The 19,392-nt window shown below is 38.4% G+C and overlaps 2 protein-coding genes across 11 annotated transcripts in view; both read right to left on the reverse strand.

Annotated features, from left to right (window-relative positions):
* Nucleotides 1-253: 253 nt before the first annotated feature.
* The window catches only part of LOC115763310 (potassium voltage-gated channel subfamily KQT member 4), a 54,371-nt gene continuing 35,232 nt past the window's right edge, over nucleotides 254-19,392 (reverse strand). The window contains exons 1-20 of one of the 10 annotated variants that reach the window (XM_030705818.1): nucleotides 11,848-11,957; nucleotides 11,586-11,777; nucleotides 10,512-10,729; nucleotides 10,269-10,444; nucleotides 10,083-10,208; nucleotides 9,914-10,024; nucleotides 9,652-9,839; nucleotides 8,586-8,630; nucleotides 6,734-6,927; nucleotides 4,724-4,816; nucleotides 3,982-4,401; nucleotides 3,255-3,325; nucleotides 3,111-3,195; nucleotides 2,998-3,040; nucleotides 2,206-2,302; nucleotides 1,775-2,146; nucleotides 1,608-1,687; nucleotides 853-968; nucleotides 429-637; nucleotides 254-357 (exon numbers count right to left, since the gene is read on the reverse strand). In XM_030705818.1, the coding sequence (XP_030561678.1) occupies nucleotides 271-357; nucleotides 429-637; nucleotides 853-968; nucleotides 1,608-1,687; nucleotides 1,775-2,146; nucleotides 2,206-2,302; nucleotides 2,998-3,040; nucleotides 3,111-3,195; nucleotides 3,255-3,325; nucleotides 3,982-4,401; nucleotides 4,724-4,816; nucleotides 6,734-6,927; nucleotides 8,586-8,630; nucleotides 9,652-9,839; nucleotides 9,914-10,024; nucleotides 10,083-10,208; nucleotides 10,269-10,444; nucleotides 10,512-10,729; nucleotides 11,586-11,777; nucleotides 11,848-11,900 (2,976 nt within the window). In that variant the 5' untranslated portion in view covers nucleotides 11,901-11,957 and the 3' untranslated portion in view covers nucleotides 254-270. Of the gene's footprint in view, nucleotides 358-428; nucleotides 638-852; nucleotides 969-1,607; nucleotides 1,712-1,774; nucleotides 2,147-2,205; nucleotides 2,303-2,997; nucleotides 3,041-3,110; nucleotides 3,196-3,254; nucleotides 3,383-3,981; nucleotides 4,402-4,723; nucleotides 4,817-6,733; nucleotides 6,928-8,585; nucleotides 8,631-9,651; nucleotides 9,840-9,913; nucleotides 10,025-10,082; nucleotides 10,209-10,268; nucleotides 10,445-10,511; nucleotides 10,730-11,585; nucleotides 11,778-11,847; nucleotides 11,958-19,392 lie in introns of those variants that run through there. The other 9 variants (XM_030705811.1, XM_030705834.1, XM_030705825.1 and 6 more) reach the window with 9 other exon arrangements.
* On the reverse strand, nucleotides 15,096-17,453 carry LOC115763407 (tubulin-specific chaperone cofactor E-like protein). The gene has a single exon (XM_030705962.1). The coding sequence runs from the start codon at nucleotides 16,992-16,994 to the stop codon at nucleotides 15,525-15,527; it is 1,470 nt and encodes a 489-aa protein (XP_030561822.1). The 5' UTR covers nucleotides 16,995-17,453; the 3' UTR covers nucleotides 15,096-15,524.

Here is a 19,392-nt window from a genome sequence, read left to right on the forward strand (position 1 = left end):
GGATATCTGCGAGTCTTGTCATATATATATTTATGTATGTACATTTACGGCAGCAAATTTGATTTATTAAAGCGTTTTGCAGTTTGGTCATTAAAAATTGCGTGAACAAATTAAATCCAAATTGTTGTGAATGTTTTGATTCGATTTATGATCTAGATCTAGAGCTTGGTACAGCGTAACTGCTAGTCTGAGCAGCAGCACACATCAGCTTATTAAATAGTTTCAATTATATAGAGATATTACATATCGACTAATTTCAATTGCATTTAACTAGCCAGAGTCTGGCGGAAGCAAGTTTGATTTATTAAGCGTTGTAGTTTGGTCATTTAAGCTTTGCAGGTTGAGTGCGGAGCTTACCTGGAAAGCAAGAAAGTAAATAGAATAGTTTCTATATGCAGTTTGGGGTTAAGTTCAGCTCAGGTACTCACTGGGCTAATGGGTGTTATAACAATCGCGGTGCGCGTGGCGCAATGCAGCAGCGCCGTGTCCTCCGTGGACTCATCACAGTCGCCATCCGCATCGACATCGACATCGGCGCCAATGTCGCTATCGATTTCCCACGATGGAAAATGCTCCATTTCGCCCTCACAGTTCAGATCCTCCTCCTCGAAGTCCTCATACTCATCAATGAGTATAACTGTGGGCAATACACATAATACAAATGTTTAAATCAATTATTTGAATATTCCAATTGGAATTCTCTAAACTATATTTTGAATGAGTGCGCAGTTGGTTGCTTTTCTCAATGGATATGTGCTTTATTTGAAATAACAACTAAAGAAAAAAAATTAATGAATCTTTGGCGCTTTGTGGTTTTTTTTGTGCGGGTAGTTCAGGCACGGCCTGGCTTACTTGAACTATCTGGCGGCGTTGGCTTCGCACCGGAATCCAAGGATTGTGCGCCCTCATCTGGCATATTGATGCGTTGCTCGTGTTTGCTATATGGCTCCGATGTGGATCTATGCAGGCTGTTTGTGTTTAATATAAACATCTATATAATATCTTTAACTAATTTATGTTGTTTAATGCCCTTGCAGAAAATTTCCCTGAATTGAGTCAATATATATATATTTGATAGTCAAAAAGATATAAGTATTTCTGTATACCTGATCTGAATGCTTTAACACTTAGCTTCCATAGAAATGATTGGTCTTGCATAAAAGTACTTCATTTTAACTCTATAATTTTGAGTTTTTTAGCTCACTTCCAAAAACAAAGAACCTTTGAAAACCCCATCGTTTCACTATACATCCAATTATTCCCAAAGGCACGATCTGTCGAAAATGATTTCTACTATGAAAAACTTGTTTGTTTTTACAAACTCTTCAGTCATGCGTCTAAGACATCTACTAGAGAGATCAACATCTGACTACTATTAAATACAGCTCCCATAGGCACTTTTGTTTGGAAAGAAATATATCCTGGATATAATATATATATATCTAACATATAAAACCGTCTACGAAATAATCGATTTCTTATTGGGTTCTTCATAGACGAAGCTCAGCAATTGCTCAAAATAATATACCGTTTAATTGTCATATATCTGCAAGGGTATTTCAAGTTCGGCGCGCCGAATCTTTCATTTATTTCTCTTTTGCACTCACCTTAAAGTAACGCGTTTTTTAGTTCTATTCTCTAAATCAGTCATAAATACATCATTGTGCTGTTGCTTCTCAGGCGTTAGCTGATATGGGTTAAGCACGGAAGACTATAAGTATATATGCCATATATATCTTGTATGTAATTAGTTGCCATATATATATGTATTTACCTTTGTATTGGTCGCTGTATGCTGTGTATGCGGCATGGGTGTTTGTGTGGCAATCGCATCCGTTGTGGTTGTCACCGTCTGTGTGGAGGTCAGCGCCGTCTCATTGCTGTCCAGACGATCCACCGATGTGGCACCTGCTGCTGCTCCGGATGGCGTCGACACCAGCTCGGGATGCACGCTAAGCGTGGCGGTTCGCTTCCACACATCGATCATGCTCTGATTGTGTGTGTGATGCAGATTGTGACTGTGACTAGGGCTAATGGAATGTATTTTGGGTTTCGGATTTGCTGGCAACGGAAGCGCTAAAAATCTATCACGATCCTCCATATAGGCCTTGATCAGTATGTCGAGTTTCTCCTCAATATCCACGACCTGCAATAGTTATGATATATATTATCTATAGCATAGTTGGCTTCTCCCCTTCTGCTTACCTGGCGCTCAACCTTAACGACACGCGAGGCTAGGCTGATTTTCGAGGCATACACATCCTTTGCCTTGGATCCTTGTTTGCCCAGAATCTGATCAAGACTGTGCAATATACAAGAAATAGAAAGTATATTTAATAAATATTTCATAAATATAGCACCTATGACATCTGGCTACTTGAGGTTCGAACCCGGATATTTGTTGTGTCTATGTAAAAGGAAAACTTATGGATCTTCCATACTTTATAGAACTTTTAAACTAATTTAAAGCTTGACGTTAGATAATTTGGACTTAATGAGAACAATACATTTTTTCTAAAGCTCAACTAACTTTTTATAACACTCATTTTAATGAGCTTTAAGACTATTTAAATGCATCACGCTAGACTAATTTTTAATGAGAAAAACCAATTGTTTTTAAAGCTCAAAGCTTGCCTAACCCTCTTTATAACCAGTTACACAAGTACCTTATAGAGCTTTTAAGCTACTTTATAGCTTGATGTTAGATAAATTGTATTTAATGAAAGCAATAAATCCTTAAAGGTAAAAGCACAACTTATTCTCTCACTAACCAGTTAAATATGCATTTTATGAGGCTTTACGGTTATTTTAGAGCTTGACGCTAGATAAATTCGATTGAGTTCATTTAGCTCACTGAAAGTTCAAAGGTTCCAAAAATATTTTCATTGTGCTGCTGCAGCAATAAGCTATTATTTATTGTTTAGCTCTTTTCTGGCTAAATTTGTAATTAGTTTAGATGTCAAAAAAATAATACTTTAAAATATTACGTATACGTACCGCAAATGCAGCATCTTGACGCGACCCAGCAAATCCACGTGACCTGTAAACGTTTTGAGATGCATTTTTATAAGTAATATCTTTATGAATTGCAAATAATGCTTTAAGCTAACCCGCCGCATATTGTTCCATGACATCTTTGACATCGTATGGCTTCAATGCCTCCTTAAACTTGCGACGTGCCACGAAATACTTGAGCTGAAATTGCAATATTGTAGGTTATATTTGATGGAGTGATTGATATAGTATATTCATACCTTGCGTATGAAGCGTATGGCGATCTTGTGCCGATTTGTCAGCTGCGTGCAGCGCGGCTCCTCATCCTCATCTGGGGGCAATTTATGAATCAGAGAGATTGACTTGTGCGTTAGGTTTTGGTTGCTTGCTTCGCGCGCGTGGTTAAGCGGCAATTTGTTTAAATTGTTTTTGTTTTTTTTTTTTTGTTTTACATTTAATCAAGTCAATCCAACAACACACAATTAACACATACAAGTAGCGGTATACACACACATATTTAATTATATGCATATTTAGTAGTTAATATAGAACGTACAATAAGTATACAGATATTAGGTTAGTTACGTTTATATCAAATCACAATATAAGAGGGGGGGGCTTTGAATAATTATTAATAGTTCTTGGGTTAGGGGGGAGAGTTAGGAAAAAGCATTGTGAAAGCATTGAAAGCAAGCGTTGTGTGTGTGTGAGTGTGGGTGTGGCCATGTAGCGTAGGTGAGCAGTTGTGGGAGTCCTGTACAGTTGTAACTCCCTATATACATATATATACATATATATCTGATGCGTATGTATCGAGTTAGTACTTACTACAAAGCTAACAAAATGCAAGAACTTAACTAAGTACTACGAGAGTCTAGAGAGCGCATGCTAAACCAAACCTAGCCATACATATACACTTCCTCCGGTCGTGGCATATTTAATTCTAGCCGAGACTTAAGCTTTAAGTTAGGCAAGTTTTTTACGCACTTGCCACATAGAATGCGTCGTGTGCTGCCGCCTCCCGTTCGCCGCCGCCGCCCTGCAATGTGCCCGTTTCCAGAAAATGTGAAGCAGCCGCAAAAAAGCGACCTGTTCGTCCTCGACCCGCACTGGCCGTCGGACTGGCACCGGGATTGCCGCACTTGCCGTTGCCCGTTGGCTCCGTCATGTGACCCGCCTCCAGGTCATCGGTGGGCGTAACGCGCGGATTGCGCAGCGAAAATGTTGAGCCAAAAAAATCACCGTGCAAAAAGCCGCAAAGCACCACGGGTATGGTCAGTGTATTAGAGCTAGCCTCGACCCTCGGCTTAGGGGCAGCTGGGTGCTCTGGGGCCGAAGCCAGTGTGCCCAGGCTGGCGCTATGAATGCAATTGGCCAGCTGTGCCGGCGACGGCGTTGGCTTAGCTGCTGCAGCGTGTGTGTGTGTGAGTGTATAAGTGTGTGTGTGTGTGTGTGTGCGTGTGTGTGAGAAAGCGCATTAGTTTCGGCTTGGTTGGACCCTCAAGGCTTAAATCACTTATTATCCTTTTTTTCTGTTTTCTGTTTGTTTTGTGTTTTGTTTTTTACGAACCAATCAACAACATCAAATTCAAATTCAAATTCAATTTAAAATGCAACCACAACATCGACACAACCACAACACTCAATATAAGTTTATAGTATACGATATATGAATCTCAGGTGTATTGGTATTTGGTATTGGAACCTGGGCAGGACCTTGTAGACTTACCGTCTGAATTTTTTATATTTTTTAAGCAAGTTGTTTCAGCAACTGAATCTTCGCTAAAACTCGGATTCATGGATTTGCCATTTTGTACTACCTCTGAAAATGTCAAACCAGATGTTAAAGTTGTTTTTTGTTTTATATGCTTTTTGTTTTTAATAATTTTGTTTGTGTGCCAATCAGTCAAATCAATCAATCAATCAATCAATGCAGAGACACGGTAGTCTATATGGGTCGCACATAACGGTTACAAAAAAGGTTTAAATCAACACACACCAAAAACATAGAAAGGAATTTTTTCTTCACGTGGTTACGTTTCAACTTTAAGCATTCTTTAAAAAAAAAAACTATTTTTTTTTAACATATTTTTCTTTTTTTTATTTTAGTTTTCGCTTTAAATCTTTGGGTTTATTTAGCGAGTGCGCAGAGAGAACACATTGAGCAAAAAACACTAATGAAAATAACACTACATTTGCTATTAGAAAAAAGTGTTGTACTAAGTGCCGGGTATGAATTATGATAGATGAGTATTGCAGGCCAGTTGAGATTAGATAGGAGCAGCCTGTTATTATAGCTGCTTGAGATGTTGTTAGTGGGTTCTATATTTAGTAGACATTAAGTACATTCCCCTCATATTGGCTTAAGTACTCTATATAATTATTTCCTTAGCACCTTTTCCTTAACCTGCGCTAAGTCTCAGCAATCGTTTAAAGATCTGCCTAATGTATTTTTCTTTGTTTTAACAACAGCTTAATTGACAGTCAATTAATTAACTTACATTTCCTGCTGCTTAATTTCTTATACATTTCTTTTCAATCTTGCAATAAATCTATGGGGTTCCAATTAGTTTCCTATGTCAATTGTCGCATTGTTATATAATTATTAGCTGATTTATTGCCTTATCTTTGCATTAAGTGAAATTTATTGTTTTTGAATTGGTGGGCGTTTTGTTTTCTGTGCACTCAAAGGCAGATGTTTGAGCATTTGTGTATGCACATAACAACTTGCTGTTAAAAAAAAAAAAGTAAAATAATATAATATATTTGTAAATGTAGCTGGGCTTGCTCATTAAATTGGCACGAATACGAATATTTAGAACACTTTCCTACACTTGAACTCATCTTCACAAAAAGATTCACTGAATTAGCGTATTCTACATGTTTCCTATATCTGATATAGACAAATTGGCATGGATAATGGCAAAAATAAAAAGGATGTTATGTTGATGTGAATTTAATTTAATGTTTAACCAGGAAGAAAAAGTGTTGAACAGTGCACTTTAAGTAGAATGCCTTTCAGTGCTGTAAATTGCTTAACTAATTATTATTATTAAATTATTAGTTTTGCGTACGATATTTATGGTTTTTATAGACAGTTAAGTTTTAAGACAACTATTTGAAATGTCAGAGTTAACTTTTGAAAACTTAAAGCCAAAAAACATATACATATATAAAAAAAACTGCATAACTGCAGAGTAATAGAAATAAGTTTGCTGTTTTCCTCTTAAAAAAAAAAAACAAGCATGAGAAAATTGTGAATTGCGATAATTCACTAACATAAGCAAAAAGCTGATGAAAATGCAAATGCCTGCAGTGGAATAGTAAAATATTTTATTATCATTTGTGTAAATTGTTTTCACTGATGCGATGCGCAGCGCAAATAGCAAAGGAAATTGTTGTGAATTCTGCGAGTCAGTGGAGCGAGATAAGTTAATATAGAATGAGTTTTGCACAGATTGAGGAGTACGAGTAGAGAGCATGCATGTTGGTCGGGCCAAGACAAATAGAAAACGATAACTTGTTATTGTTTGTTGGTTTGTGTTTTTTTTTTTTTTATCTTCTCATATTTTTTATGGTGCGTGTGCGTGTGTTTCGATGTGTGCAAACAGAATATGTAATAAGTGGAACTGTATTGGAATATTATAACAACTGGTGAGGCAAACTCTTCAAACGGAACTCAGCCATCATCAGTGAATGCAAAATGGCTTGAAAATAGAATTATTGAAAGAAAACTTACCCAAGTTCTCCACAGATGCGTTGATATCGCGTATGGTGCGCGTATAACGCGTGGAGGCCCGCGACGAGCCCGGCGGCTTGGACATGGGAGTGCCATCCGGTCCGGGCGTCTGGATGGTCTGGCTCTTGTGACGCCTTATTGTCGGCAGGCGGGCCACAAAGGATGTGTTGTGCTTAAAACTGGATGAGGCCCGTCTGTGAAAAACAATATGTGCATATCAATATTTGTACAATCCGGTAAACATAAATGTTTACAAATACAGAAAGATATTGAAGGGATTTCAATAGACGGGATAAAGTTCAGCGTAGTAGAAGATTGTTGCAATAGGTGTGTGTGCGTGTGTGGGTGGATGTGTGTTGTTGTATTGGGTATAAGAGGGTGCTTATGTGCTAGCCTGAAGTTGTGAGTTTCGGGGAAAAATTACATGTGGCAGGTGCGGAGCAAGCTATAATGACAGCAGTTGAAAGGCGCACTTGAGCTGTGGATCTGTCTTGAGCTTTTTAGCTTAAGCTTTTGCTTGAGTTTTATTTAATTTGCTATTTAATGAAACGAAGTTTAAATAAAGTCCTTATAAATTCAGATAGTTCAACTTTAAGCTTTACATGTGCTTTATAATGCTCAATCAATCAATCAATCTTAATAAAGCCAACTAGTTAACCTTGAAGCTTTACTTGAGCTTTGTTACACTGATGAACAAAAAAGAGCTTTAGATTAATCCAATAACTAATGCAAATTGTCGAATATCGTTTAGATATATTGCTTTTGTATATCATTCTAATTGAAGTCTAAATGAAACTAAATACTCTAAGCTCTACTTTTGCTAAGCTAAGCTATTAAGCTATTGTTAATTCTAATAACAGTCACAGGATGAAACAGAAGCTGCTCAAAACTTGAGCTTTCGATAAGTTTGGCAGTAGACGTTTATTAAATTGAGCTGTATTAGGCTCTTGTTGTGGAATTTATGTTTCTAAGAGCCTTCATGTGCTTTTAACGCAATTTGTATGTTTGTATTTATCAAATGCTTAAACTTTCAGCTGGTGTCATTGTGACTTTAAATACACTACATTACACTAAAAGTTACATAGTTACAAAATGTGCATTTCGTTTAAAGATAGTGTATAAATATATGTGTTAGTTTTCGATGTGTCTCTGTGCATACTTGTTGTGAATTTTAATTGTAAATAAAAGAGAGGAGAAATGGGAATAAAAAGCATTTAAATTGCTTGATTGAACTCACATGTTAATTATAGTACACATTTTATGCATTTACGTGTGTGTGTGTGTATGTTAATAAATAGTTTTTTTTTTGTATTTGTATTTTTTGTTTTGGATCACACAGCAGCAGCACAATGAGAATCAATTTGTATCACATTGATTAATTTACTTATATCATCGATGAAAACATAAATTAAACAATTGCAAAACAGAATTTAGCATATGTTATTGTTTTACAATAAACTAATTTTTTTTCTTAAATATTTTTTCGTTAACGCTTTTTAAAAGTTTCACTAAAAATATTTTCGAAAATAGCCAAGTTCGAAAGATAGAGTATGCATTTAGAAGAGTTAGATATAAGTATGTAGACAGAGTTAGTCAGATAGGGTGCGTTATATAGAAGCTGCGAATTACAAAACTCGATAATTGTGTGTTGGGCTTAAGTTATTATTTTTTATTTTTTTTGTACTTAGGAGCATTTGATGCATTTGATGTTTATGACTTGGTGCTTGATAAGCAAAATACCCTATGAAACCAAAACATGAATAGCATTTGCATTTGAAATCATTTTGCTTTTTGATTTTTTGTGAGTATGGTTTTTTTTTTTTTTTTTTTTTTTGCTTTTTATCACTTTTACCTATATTCGGTTATGTTTTTTAATAATCGCTCCCAGTTTTCAGAACTGAAAAGTTTATATATAAAAATTATTATGAAAGAAAATGATAGAGGTACGTAAAAAATGTTAAAATTAAGTACGCTGAAACTGAAATTGTTAATCGAGAGACGGAGAGATAATTTTTTTCTTTTTAGTTTTTGGTTTTGTTTTCTGATTTGTTTTGTTTTGTTGTTTTGTGGTTTATGTGGGTATTTTATAAGTGTATCATATATGCTTTTGGTAGTATGTACAAACTACACATGCGTTGGACGTTGGATGTTGTGTATTGTACAGACTAAAAGTTGTTGTTGGGGGCGCTCGTAGAACTTTCCACACGCCTTTCGCAGTGATTCTCATAAAATCTACTGCGGCACGCACACGTTTTGGTCACACTTTTTAATACAACTCGTTCGGTTTGTTGTGTGTGTGTGTTGGTGTGTGGTGTGGAGTGGTGTGTGGGCGTGTTATTGTGAATTTGTACAACTGGATTACATGAAAAAACTCTCAGTAGGACCAAAGAATAAATTCGCTTTTAAAACGGGATTTTAAAATATAATTGATTTTAAAAATAATAATGTAAAGAAAAATAAAAATATTATTATTATTATTGTTGACAAAAAATGACCTAATCGGCAAAATATATTTCATATTTCAACATGCCAGTAGAAAATCTTTTAACAAATTGGGGAACAACAAATAATTAGAATATTAACATAAATGAAAAAACAAATTAGAAATTAGTTCTTGATTAGAAGCTGGCTCTGTCAATAATTCAATAAATGATATTTAAAATTATAAAATGATATTTAAAATCAACAGAAACGATACCAAACTTTCCTCATAAATGAATAGTTGTCTAGGGACCAGTTGAAGAGTTTTTTCATGTTTTTCCAAAAGCGTAATTGCAATTGTTTTAACTAGTATGAACTAGAATAAACTAGAGTATACTTGAATATTCATATATTCCACTGCAAGTCCCTGATCAAATGTTGTATGCATTTGTGTGCGGCATTTGAATTGCCCAACGGGGACAAGGGGGTCTACTTACGATGCGGGCGGACTTGGCAGCGCCACCTGATGTATCTTCCAGGTGGCCACGGAAACGGAATGCTCATCGGCCGCATAGCAGCGCCAAACGGCCTGAATGAGCGTCGCCGCCGGCTGGCGACGCCGTATCATGTGCTTCTGGCGCTGCTGCTGCTGCACCTTCAGCGCAAACCCGCTGCCCAGAATGCCCTGCAATGAGAGGATGTATGGACGGTTGATTGGAATCCGGTCGGTGAATGCATAAATAAACGACATGGACTTACCGCAGGGAGCGCAAAGAAGGATATGCCCAATAAGGCACAGCACGAGGCAATCAATTTGCCCTGCCAGGTGATGGGTACCATATCGCCATAGCCCACGGTGCAGAGTGTTATCTGGGTCAAAGTTGAATAATTTAAGTGCTTGCAGTTTGGTTGGTTTTCGGTAACATACCACGCCCCACCACAACGCCTGTGCAAAATTGCTGAACTTCTCGTTAACGTCCTTCTCCCACATGTAAACAAGGAATGATGCAAAGATGAGACCTAAAAATCCAATATACATGGTTGTGATGAGCTCCTAGAAAAGCAACATATGAATTACAAGCTGGGTTAAACTGCATGTTAAATCTTAGGCAACCTGTCTGTGTGCGTATACAACCGAACCGAGCAGTTTCCAGGTGCCACCGCGTCGATCCATGCGCACCATGCGAAGTATCTGAAAGAATCTTAAACCACGCAATGCGCTCGTCGCAAACACCTGGCCAGAGGTACCCATGCCTAATACTACAATTGAGGCTAAAATGGTGATAATATCTACAGAGGAAAACATTCGATAATCGAATAATCAAACTGTTATTGTTTACATGAAATCCAATCTCACCTATAATACAAAACGGTTGCTTTATAAACTTAAGCCGTCCCAGCGTGCCCTGGTAGCGCGATCGGCAGCCCGATGACCACAGACGCGCCCCAAACTCCATGGTAAACCAGATGACAACTATGATTTCCATGCGAAACAATATATATACAGCATCCTCCTCGTATTCCTTGATGGTGGAAAACACGCTCAATGCGAGACATGTGAACACCATCAGAAAACTGTAAAAAACAATACACAAATATTACCCGCACTTATTACAGTTAGAGAATCTGAAAGTCTTTTACAGGGGAACATGCACTTAATTTTGTTAAATTATTATCGATTTTAAGGATATGTGGAAAATATGTGTTTTTTTTTTAATTTTACAAAATTGTAGATCTGCCATGTTAAATTTGTTAGCCGGAACATTTCTATACAAAAATATTTAAATTTGTTGAATACATGATTTGAGTGCTTAACCGGCTCCTGGTAAAGTGACAATATTAGAGTTTTACTGGCCAACAATTTAAATGTAGGTTCAAACATTTTAAAATTCAAGCGAAGTCATTTTATTTGGTCTTAGGCGGAATTACTACTTCTATCAAGCTCTGTTCTAAGTTTAATTTAGATATTGAGCAGAGAACTTAAGCAAAAATATAACTATATTGGATTCAATTTTTAATTAAATTAAATAATTTGCTTAAAGCCTAGATCTATTTTTTATAATTTTTTAAATGTAAGGAACTTCAAATTAATCGAATAATGGGGCTTTCTTCTTTCTGCCTGTTTTTACAAGTTATTTTTTAAACAAAAAATCGTCCAATTGTATTTTTTAATTAATAAGCACAATTGTTATCAAGCTTAAAGTTTCTCTATGACGTCTATTTAATGACTAATAATTTTACTTATTAATTACTAATTAAGTGTTCTGCATAGTTTATACGAATATATTCTTTGCAATCTCAAGTAAGGGTATATATTCGACATTTATTTGCTGAGATTCATTAGGAAATCATCGCTTGCTCAAATTGAGCTAACAAATTGCTGCAATTGTTGTTATAGTCTATATAGATGATTGATCAGTTTTGTACTTACACCATCACATGATAAAATATTGCATGCAGGCCCCGCGGTCGCTCTAAGAAATTGTAGAGCCGACTTTGCATCCGCCGGTAGCGGGCATCGCGGCGATGTGTGCCGCGATTATAGTTCAGCGGCTTCCCTAGGAGTGACATTCGCGGTTGCAGAAATTGTTGCGATTTCTTTGGTCCCGCCGGTCTACATTTCCTGCAAAGCACACCAAATAGAAAGCACATTAATTAAATTTAATAAACAATTCAGTTAGTTCTTATCGCACCCCTTGAAGCCCATTATATCATAGAATGCATAAACATCGTTCTCGGGATCCATGTTACGTTTAACATGCCCCTCAAGACCTAATCACTGTACTAAAAACAAAACAAAAAAACCAAGCACAAAACACAAGTAACGCTGATAATAGAGCCCAGTAAATGGGGTGTACGACGTGTGTCGCGTTTGGCGTTCAAATCACAACTCGATCGTCTGTTGAGCGTTTCGAGCGTTTAAAACCCACACAGCTTATAGACTTTCCAAAAACCTCCATGTGTAAATTTTTATTAATTATATACATAAACTGTTTTGTTTTTTTCTGTTTTATTTCTTCTTTTTTTTTTCTACACACCTTGCATTTTTATGGTCGCCTGTGTCTATGTAGACCTTTATTTGATTTGATTTTATTTCGTATTTTATTTTATTTTGTTGCACCTGAGACTTCGTCATAAAATTTTGCCAAGACTTTAATTTCGTCATATACGTTTTTTTCGCATATTCATTTTGTTGTTGTTGTTTTTCTCTTTATTGATCGTTCAGACAGCTCCTTAGTTTAGTCACGATCTCTAGAGGTTATTGTTTCTTTTTGATTTTTTTTTCATTTTGGCGGCAACGTGTCGTATGCTTGATGTACGTCATTAACACAGACGTTGCCGCCCTTTTTGGCAGATAGCAAATGCAAATATGGGCGAACTGCTTTTTGGGGGTGTGTGTTTTATTCAATTTGGCATTTACGACTGCCGCGGAAAAGTTTTACGTACGGCTCACAGTTACAGCTACTTACTTTTATGCTCTTTAAGGCTAATAAATGCATATATTATACAAATTCAGCTTTAAGCCTTAGGCAGGCACCCACTGCATTGACCCAGTTTTTGGAAAACTAGTTTGCATAGCCTGTATTAGTCGTGGCCTGCAGCCTACGGGCGGGTCAGTTGTCTGTTCTCATTGTCAACGTATAAAGCCAATACAAATAGAAGTCGTTAAAATGCCTCTAGAATGCAGGCCTTTGACTGCATCTTTTGATTGATTAAAATTTACTTAGAATTTAACTTTTTAAATATGCTGCATGCGCCCATTTTAACTGAGTTTTGTCTAAGTTAAAAATATAATAAATTGTCAAAGAAAATATACTCTAATTATTTTAATTAAACCTATTGACAACCAAAACCTAATACAAACGAAATCAAATCTATTTTGTATCGCTTTTAATTAATATATGTGTGAGGTTTATTTTTCTCCAGATTTTATGAACTCAGTTCCTTAAAAGTCTCTGGCATTAACATTTAAGTACAGTTGAGCGCAAAGAGAACAAGCCCATAAATCAGTTAACGTTTGATCCCTGATAACGGCTTAGACTAACAATAATTTAATAGAAATCGCAAATTATATAAATCAAGATAAAGGTCAGTTAACATGTCTTACGTAATGAAATATAATATTTTTTTGTTTTTATATTTTATTTTTTATTTTAAAATTGTTTTTATTTATTTCACATTATTCGGGCTTATAAAGAAATTCGATTTCTTAGAACTATCGACACATTCCACCTATTTGATGCTAACCAAAATTCAACACGTCAAAAAAGTACATATTTACTTCTCTTTGTTGTTCTTATTAACGTGCGACTGTAATGGGCACGCTCATTTGTAAATGTGTGTAAAGATAAGTGCATAAGTATTAGTGCAACGTTTGCTTTAAAAGCTTTTTGCCTTTAACTTTACAAGCACGCTGAGCTTTAAGCTTGTTAAGTAGTTACGTACGTGTGACGTGTATGTGAGTTAAGTTATCACCAAGATTTCTTCTACAGTAAAACTTGACTAAGATAAACAATTGAATTGCTTTCGATGTAGATGAATATTTACGGAAATGACATCTCATATTATAAATTTCATTTATTCTTAATCATATATTTATTTATTTAAATAATTTATAAGGTAAAATGTAAGCCCAATATGTTCAGTTTATATTTTCCACAAAGTTTCTATAGAGCTTTATTATCAAAAAACTGTTCTGTTCAGGAATTCAGAATTATGACACATTAATTGCATATCATCTTGTTTCTGAACGCTATTGCCATTCTGAATTACAGAAACTTTTGAGCTGGCGAATATTGTGGCCATAAAAACTGTGTAATAAAGCAATATACATTTTCCAATGGCAAAAATTTCATAAGTTTTGAGCCAATTCGAAAAAAGATATTCACTGAATTTGTTCTAATTTTGTAGTTTTTCCTTTGTTGTCGAAATGATCATAAATTTTCATAGTGTGTAAACAAAATCACATGTGCACACTCTTCTGTTAAAGAATGCGAAGTCAAGCTAACTATGCTTAAATACCCTACCTATACTCTATGCATATTCTAATGCCAATTGTGAGTGGGATGCAAAACCAGTTTTTAAACTAATAGTAAACCAGGTTCATAAAAGCACGGCGGAAGTTTTGGCTTAGATGTTGGCAATTCATCAACTGATCGAGTTGTCGCTTTCCATAATTGAAAGCTTTTATAGGCACGATTCCCCTCTCACGACTGAAATTTACAAGTGTCACGAAATCGGTAATCTGAACCCATTGTTAACTCAATAGAGTATATTGGTTTGCATATGTAACAGGCAGAAAAGCAGCGTCGACCTTATTAAATACATTTACCAATAATCCTGTCCTTCAAAAGTTTCAGAGACGATAACTTGCTCCGTTTTCAAGAAATCCCGAAATTTTGAATTTTTAAAGCATAGCTCGCATTTTTAAGCAGCAATTGATCCCAAATTGTTTATATAGATAAGGAATATTTCCCTTTTTGTTTAACTTTATCTATTCCATTCAAAATTGTAAAAAACGCATTTTTCGTATTTACTCTCTTGGCTGTCATATGAATGCCATAAAAATTTCACTAAGATCGGACTTTAAGCACCGAAGTTATATGAGAATGCATTTTACATAGTTTGGGGCTAAGGGAAGAAGCAGCACAGCGTGTGTGTGTGTGCGTGTTAGTATACGAATGTATAGAATGAAACTTGAATGCTGTCAAAGATAACTCACTGCTGGTTGCAGGGTATCTGCTAGTCGGGCACACCCGATTAGAGCACTCTCAATTTTTTTGATTACTGCAAGTGCTCGCGACACAAGCAAAAACTCATAGATATTATGTACTAGTACTACGAACTCTATCTAATCTCCGAAATAAGAGCGGAAACAAAGCATTTTTGCAACCCAAAAATTATTCGAGTTGTTAACTGAAAAAACAAACCCTGAAAAATGTTTTTTGTTTTTTTTTCAAATTTTAATGTAATGCTTGTTGTATTTGTTTGTTTTAGTCTGTAGCTGAGGCTTAGGTTAGACGACAGTTAAAATATATATTATGTACGTGTGTGTATTGTGTGTCTGTGTGTGTGTGTGTATTGTGTGTCTGTGTGTGTGTGCACGTTTTGGCCGTTTATATGTATATACATTAGTTGCTTTGTTGGAAGGCGGTAAATAACAGTAAAAATATGTATAATATGTACGATAGATTTATGTATTATATCGAGATATATGTATATACATATATATGGTTGGGTTGTTGTATCCGTCTGTATAAGCACGATACAAAAATCACAAATTGTTTTTGTTGCTGTTAGCACCGCCCGCTCCAGGTGTCCAGGTGTCCAGATGCCCAGGCAGCCATCCAGGTGGGCATTTCGTCGGCGTTCACTTCTTGGCATCTATGATGATCTCGTCGCCCGATTGTATATTGTAGCTGTAGAGCTGTTTGTTGGGATATCGCATCTCCTCGGGCCCAAACTCCTTGTAGTCCTGATCCAGGTAATAGAGACGCATCTTGTTTGGCGCCAAATTGATGAGCTTCTCCAGCTTGACCTTCAGATCGTTGACGGTTAGATAAATGTCCACGAAACGACTTTCGCTGACTTCGTTGTATGTGAATATGACCTTGACCCGTTTCTCCGGCTTCAGATTGACATTGACCAGCGGATCCAGTTGGCCATGCACCGCCAGCAGCTCCGCATAGCGTGCCGGCCGCTCGCACTCCGGCTTGTCCATATAGTGGCGCACAAAGGCGCGTTCCGCGTCCACACGCTCATCCACGCTGATCTTCCCGCCGCCATTCAACATGGACACATTGGGCAGACGGGCGATCAGCAGCTGACGGCGCTCGTGCTCGGTGCACTCGAGTGTCTCCCAGAGGGGCCAGTGCTTGACACGCAGATTCTGCAGCTGGCCGTATTTGGCCAGCTCATCGATGTCCGCCCAGCTGTTGAGCTGGGCGCAGCTCAGATTGAGCAGCTTCAGGCAGGGAAAATATTTGTGGCACTCGCTGGCGCTGGCCGAGTCCAGTTCGGCGTTGGCCTGCAGCGATTTGATGGGGCACTCGGCCAGCACTAGGGCCTCGAGGCTGGGAAAGAGTCTGCCCAGGCGACATATTTCCTGCCAGTGCTCGATGGGATTGCCCGTGAAGTGCAGTGTCTTGAGCGCCGGATGTGCCTGGGTCAGCTTGCGTCTGGCCCGGCACAGGCTGCAGCAGCTCTCAGACAATGCATGCGCTTCCGCTTCCGTTTCCGTTTCGGTTTCGGTTTGTGGCACGCACTGGCAGCTGCTGTTACTGTGCTCCGCCTCCTCAGCCGCATCCAGCAGCACGGCACTGTAGTTGTTCAGGCTCAGGTGCAGCTCCTGCAGCACCGGCAGGTTCTGCAGCAGCGCATCCACGCACATCCAGTCCAGGTAGGTGCCATTGAGCACCAGATTCTTCAGATTAATCGTAGGCGCCGCCAGCAGCGCACTGGGCGTGCTCAGCAGCTGATTCTTGCTCAGATTCAAGAACTCGATGCGCGGCATATGCTTCAGTATGTTGAACACCTCATGCCAATCCTGCAGCTTGTTCTGCGCCAGATCCAGCTCACGCACACGCTGGCATTTGTCGCGTATGCTCTCAAAATCGCCGGCGCAATCGATGTCGCAGTCGTTGAGCACCAACAGGGCGGGCACACTGGTCAGCGGGGAGAGGCGCGGTATGAATATGGAGAACTCCATGCGGCCGCCACATTTGGTAACCGTAAAGTCATTGGGCAGATCGGAGCGCTTGTGCAGCTCCGGCTGGTTGGCGTTCTCGAATTCGCATTCGGCGAAATATTTGCGCTCCAGCGCCTCCAGCAATGAGGGCATCGCGCTCGCTCTTTCGCTCTCTCTCGCTCTCTTTCTAGCTGTATTTTAAACGCTGTCGCAGCAGCCAATGAATTATGTAAATTTTAACGTTTCACTTTTGTTGTTCGCTTTGTTTTTGTTTTTGTGTCTTTCTTGCTGCTGCTTTGAGCGCTGGCTGCGTTTTGCTGCGCTTTGAAGCTTCGCCTTAAGTGCTCAAGCTTTTACGGTACTTGTTTTGTCAGTTGCCGTTCTTGTTCTTGTTCTTCCTGCGCTGCTGCTGCTGCTGCTGATGATGTTCTTGTTTGTCGTTGTTGTTGTTGTTGCAGTTGTCGCAGCTTCTGTCTGCCTCTGCTCCTTCGCTGCTGCTGTGCTGCTGCTTATTGATTTTTGGAGAATTCAAGTTGCGTTTTGCATTGAATTTCGTTGTTGTTGCGTGATGCAACGTTTTTGTGGTTTAATATTTTTTGCGCAGTTTTTTTTTTTTTTATTATTATTGCAGCCGTCGATTTAAACAAATTGCTGTGCACGTTGTTTTTTGTCTTTGTTGTAGTTGTTGTAATTGCGCACTAATTTAACAAAATTTGTTGTTGCCGAAACAAAGAAAAACACAACAAACTGTGAGTGTGTGTACGAAGGGGCCACTTGCCAGACTACCTGCTGCCCCTCTACCTCTCTCGCTCTCTGTCTCTCTCTCTCTCTCTCTCTCTCTCTCTCTCACACACACACTGGCTCTGTCTCTGTTTAAATATTCCAGTCAATGGCGTTTACTACGACAAAAAGCCAGGCCAAAGCTGAGTAGCTCTCTGTTTTTTGTTATTGTTTAGCTTTTCTAATTGCTGTTGTTGCTGCTGCTGCTGCTGTTGCTGCTGCTGTGGCTGCTTTAGCAGTTGGTGATTTTGATGGTGTCTCTGTCCGTTCGCAACGCCACCAAACGCTCAACTAAACCACAACGCAAGAACGAACTCGCCTCCGTGTTGTATGTATTCTTCTGGCCCGTTTTGCCAGTTGCTCTGCTCGTCGTGTGCTTTTATTTTGCTGTTGCGTCTGTTGTTGTTGTTGTTTTTTTTTTTGTGTGTAGGTCGCCGTCATGCGCACAGGGGCGGATTCGGGGGAAGCTTTTTGCTCACGTTAAGTTTTGGGCGCTTGGGCGCACAAGCTTCGTTCAAAGTTAATTAGTTTTGATAGTCGTTTCCAAAATTAAACGATGCAATAAGTTCCCATCTGATGTAAAACCACCAGCACTTTGCTAATTAGGGCGCAGCCGCGCCTGCAGCTCCAATCAGATAAGAACCTATCTCAATAATTTTGATGCAACCAAAAAAGCACAATATAATGATTTCCAATACGCATATCGCATAGGCTGTTGAGTTTTTTCGATTTTTTTCTATCAATATATTGTATGGGCCCCACATTTAGGCGCCTTAAGCGGGCCCGTTGTAAATGTAAATGTCTGATAGCGACCTTGCGACGTAAATAAATATACATACATACGCTCAATTACGAAATTGTTTTTAGCTAGAGCAAATACAAATATTGGTGTGCTGCTTTCGTTTTTATTTGTTTTTTGGGGCAAGCAAAAAATAGAATATGTAGAATTATAGAAATTTTTAAAAACTAATTTGCAATGACCTTGCGTATTGTGCACTTGGCATCGGCCCTAGCAAAACAGAAATATCTTAGAATTGGGCGCCCTGTTGTGTGCCAAATGCGCCACCGTTTGCATTTTGTCTGGAAAACCAGTTATAAAGTCAACGGTCATGCCACAGTGAAAACGCGCTACAACAAACTACCCCGACAGAAAAACAATAAAGAGAACCCCAGAGCAAATGTTTATTATGATTGGCAGCATTTAATTGTAAAACTAGGGGATGATTGTGAATGTACTCTAGTATTTTTAAATTTCCATAGCCTTGCTGCGTATATGTTGTTACATTTGTAAAATGCGCCGCTGTTGTCGTAACAACTCAATGGGGTTCACTTTGTTGACAGCTTAAAAGGTGCGCAATAATTGAGCGAGTTTTGTCAGTGGGTGGGGGAAGGCGAATTGGGACAGCCAGAGAGCGCGAGAGCGTTTGAGAGCGCGTGAGAGCACGCGTCGTGAGCGCGCCAATTTACAAAGCTTATGGGGCACACACACAGCTGTGCTTTGTTGACGTCGTGACTAGCATGCAGAGACACGTCCACGTACAAAAACACAAACATATGTTTGTTTGCATTGGCGCTCAAACGAAACTGCGCAGCATGTTGAAAGCTTCGGACGCCCAGCTGATTGTGTTTGCATTGCGAGCTTTTCGCTCTAACGCAGCTTTTGCATGTGCACGACAACAACAACAACAACAACAGCACGAGCAACAGAAGCGTTGAAAGTCAACGAAAAACAGATGGGCAGCATTGTGACAGTGGAGCAATGGCATGGGCA

This window comes from Drosophila novamexicana, unplaced genomic scaffold (genome assembly GCF_003285875.2).
Source record: "Drosophila novamexicana strain 15010-1031.04,08,12 unplaced genomic scaffold, DnovRS2.1 tig00000008-arrow-pilon, whole genome shotgun sequence".
Classification (NCBI taxonomy): Eukaryota; Metazoa; Arthropoda; class Insecta; order Diptera; family Drosophilidae; genus Drosophila; species Drosophila novamexicana.

Bases quoted from the DNA above. Each gene is read 5' to 3' on its own strand.
- LOC115763407 (XM_030705962.1), bottom strand. From the start codon at position 16,994: ATGCCCTCATTGCTGGAGGCGCTGGAGCGCAAATATTTCGCCGAATGC.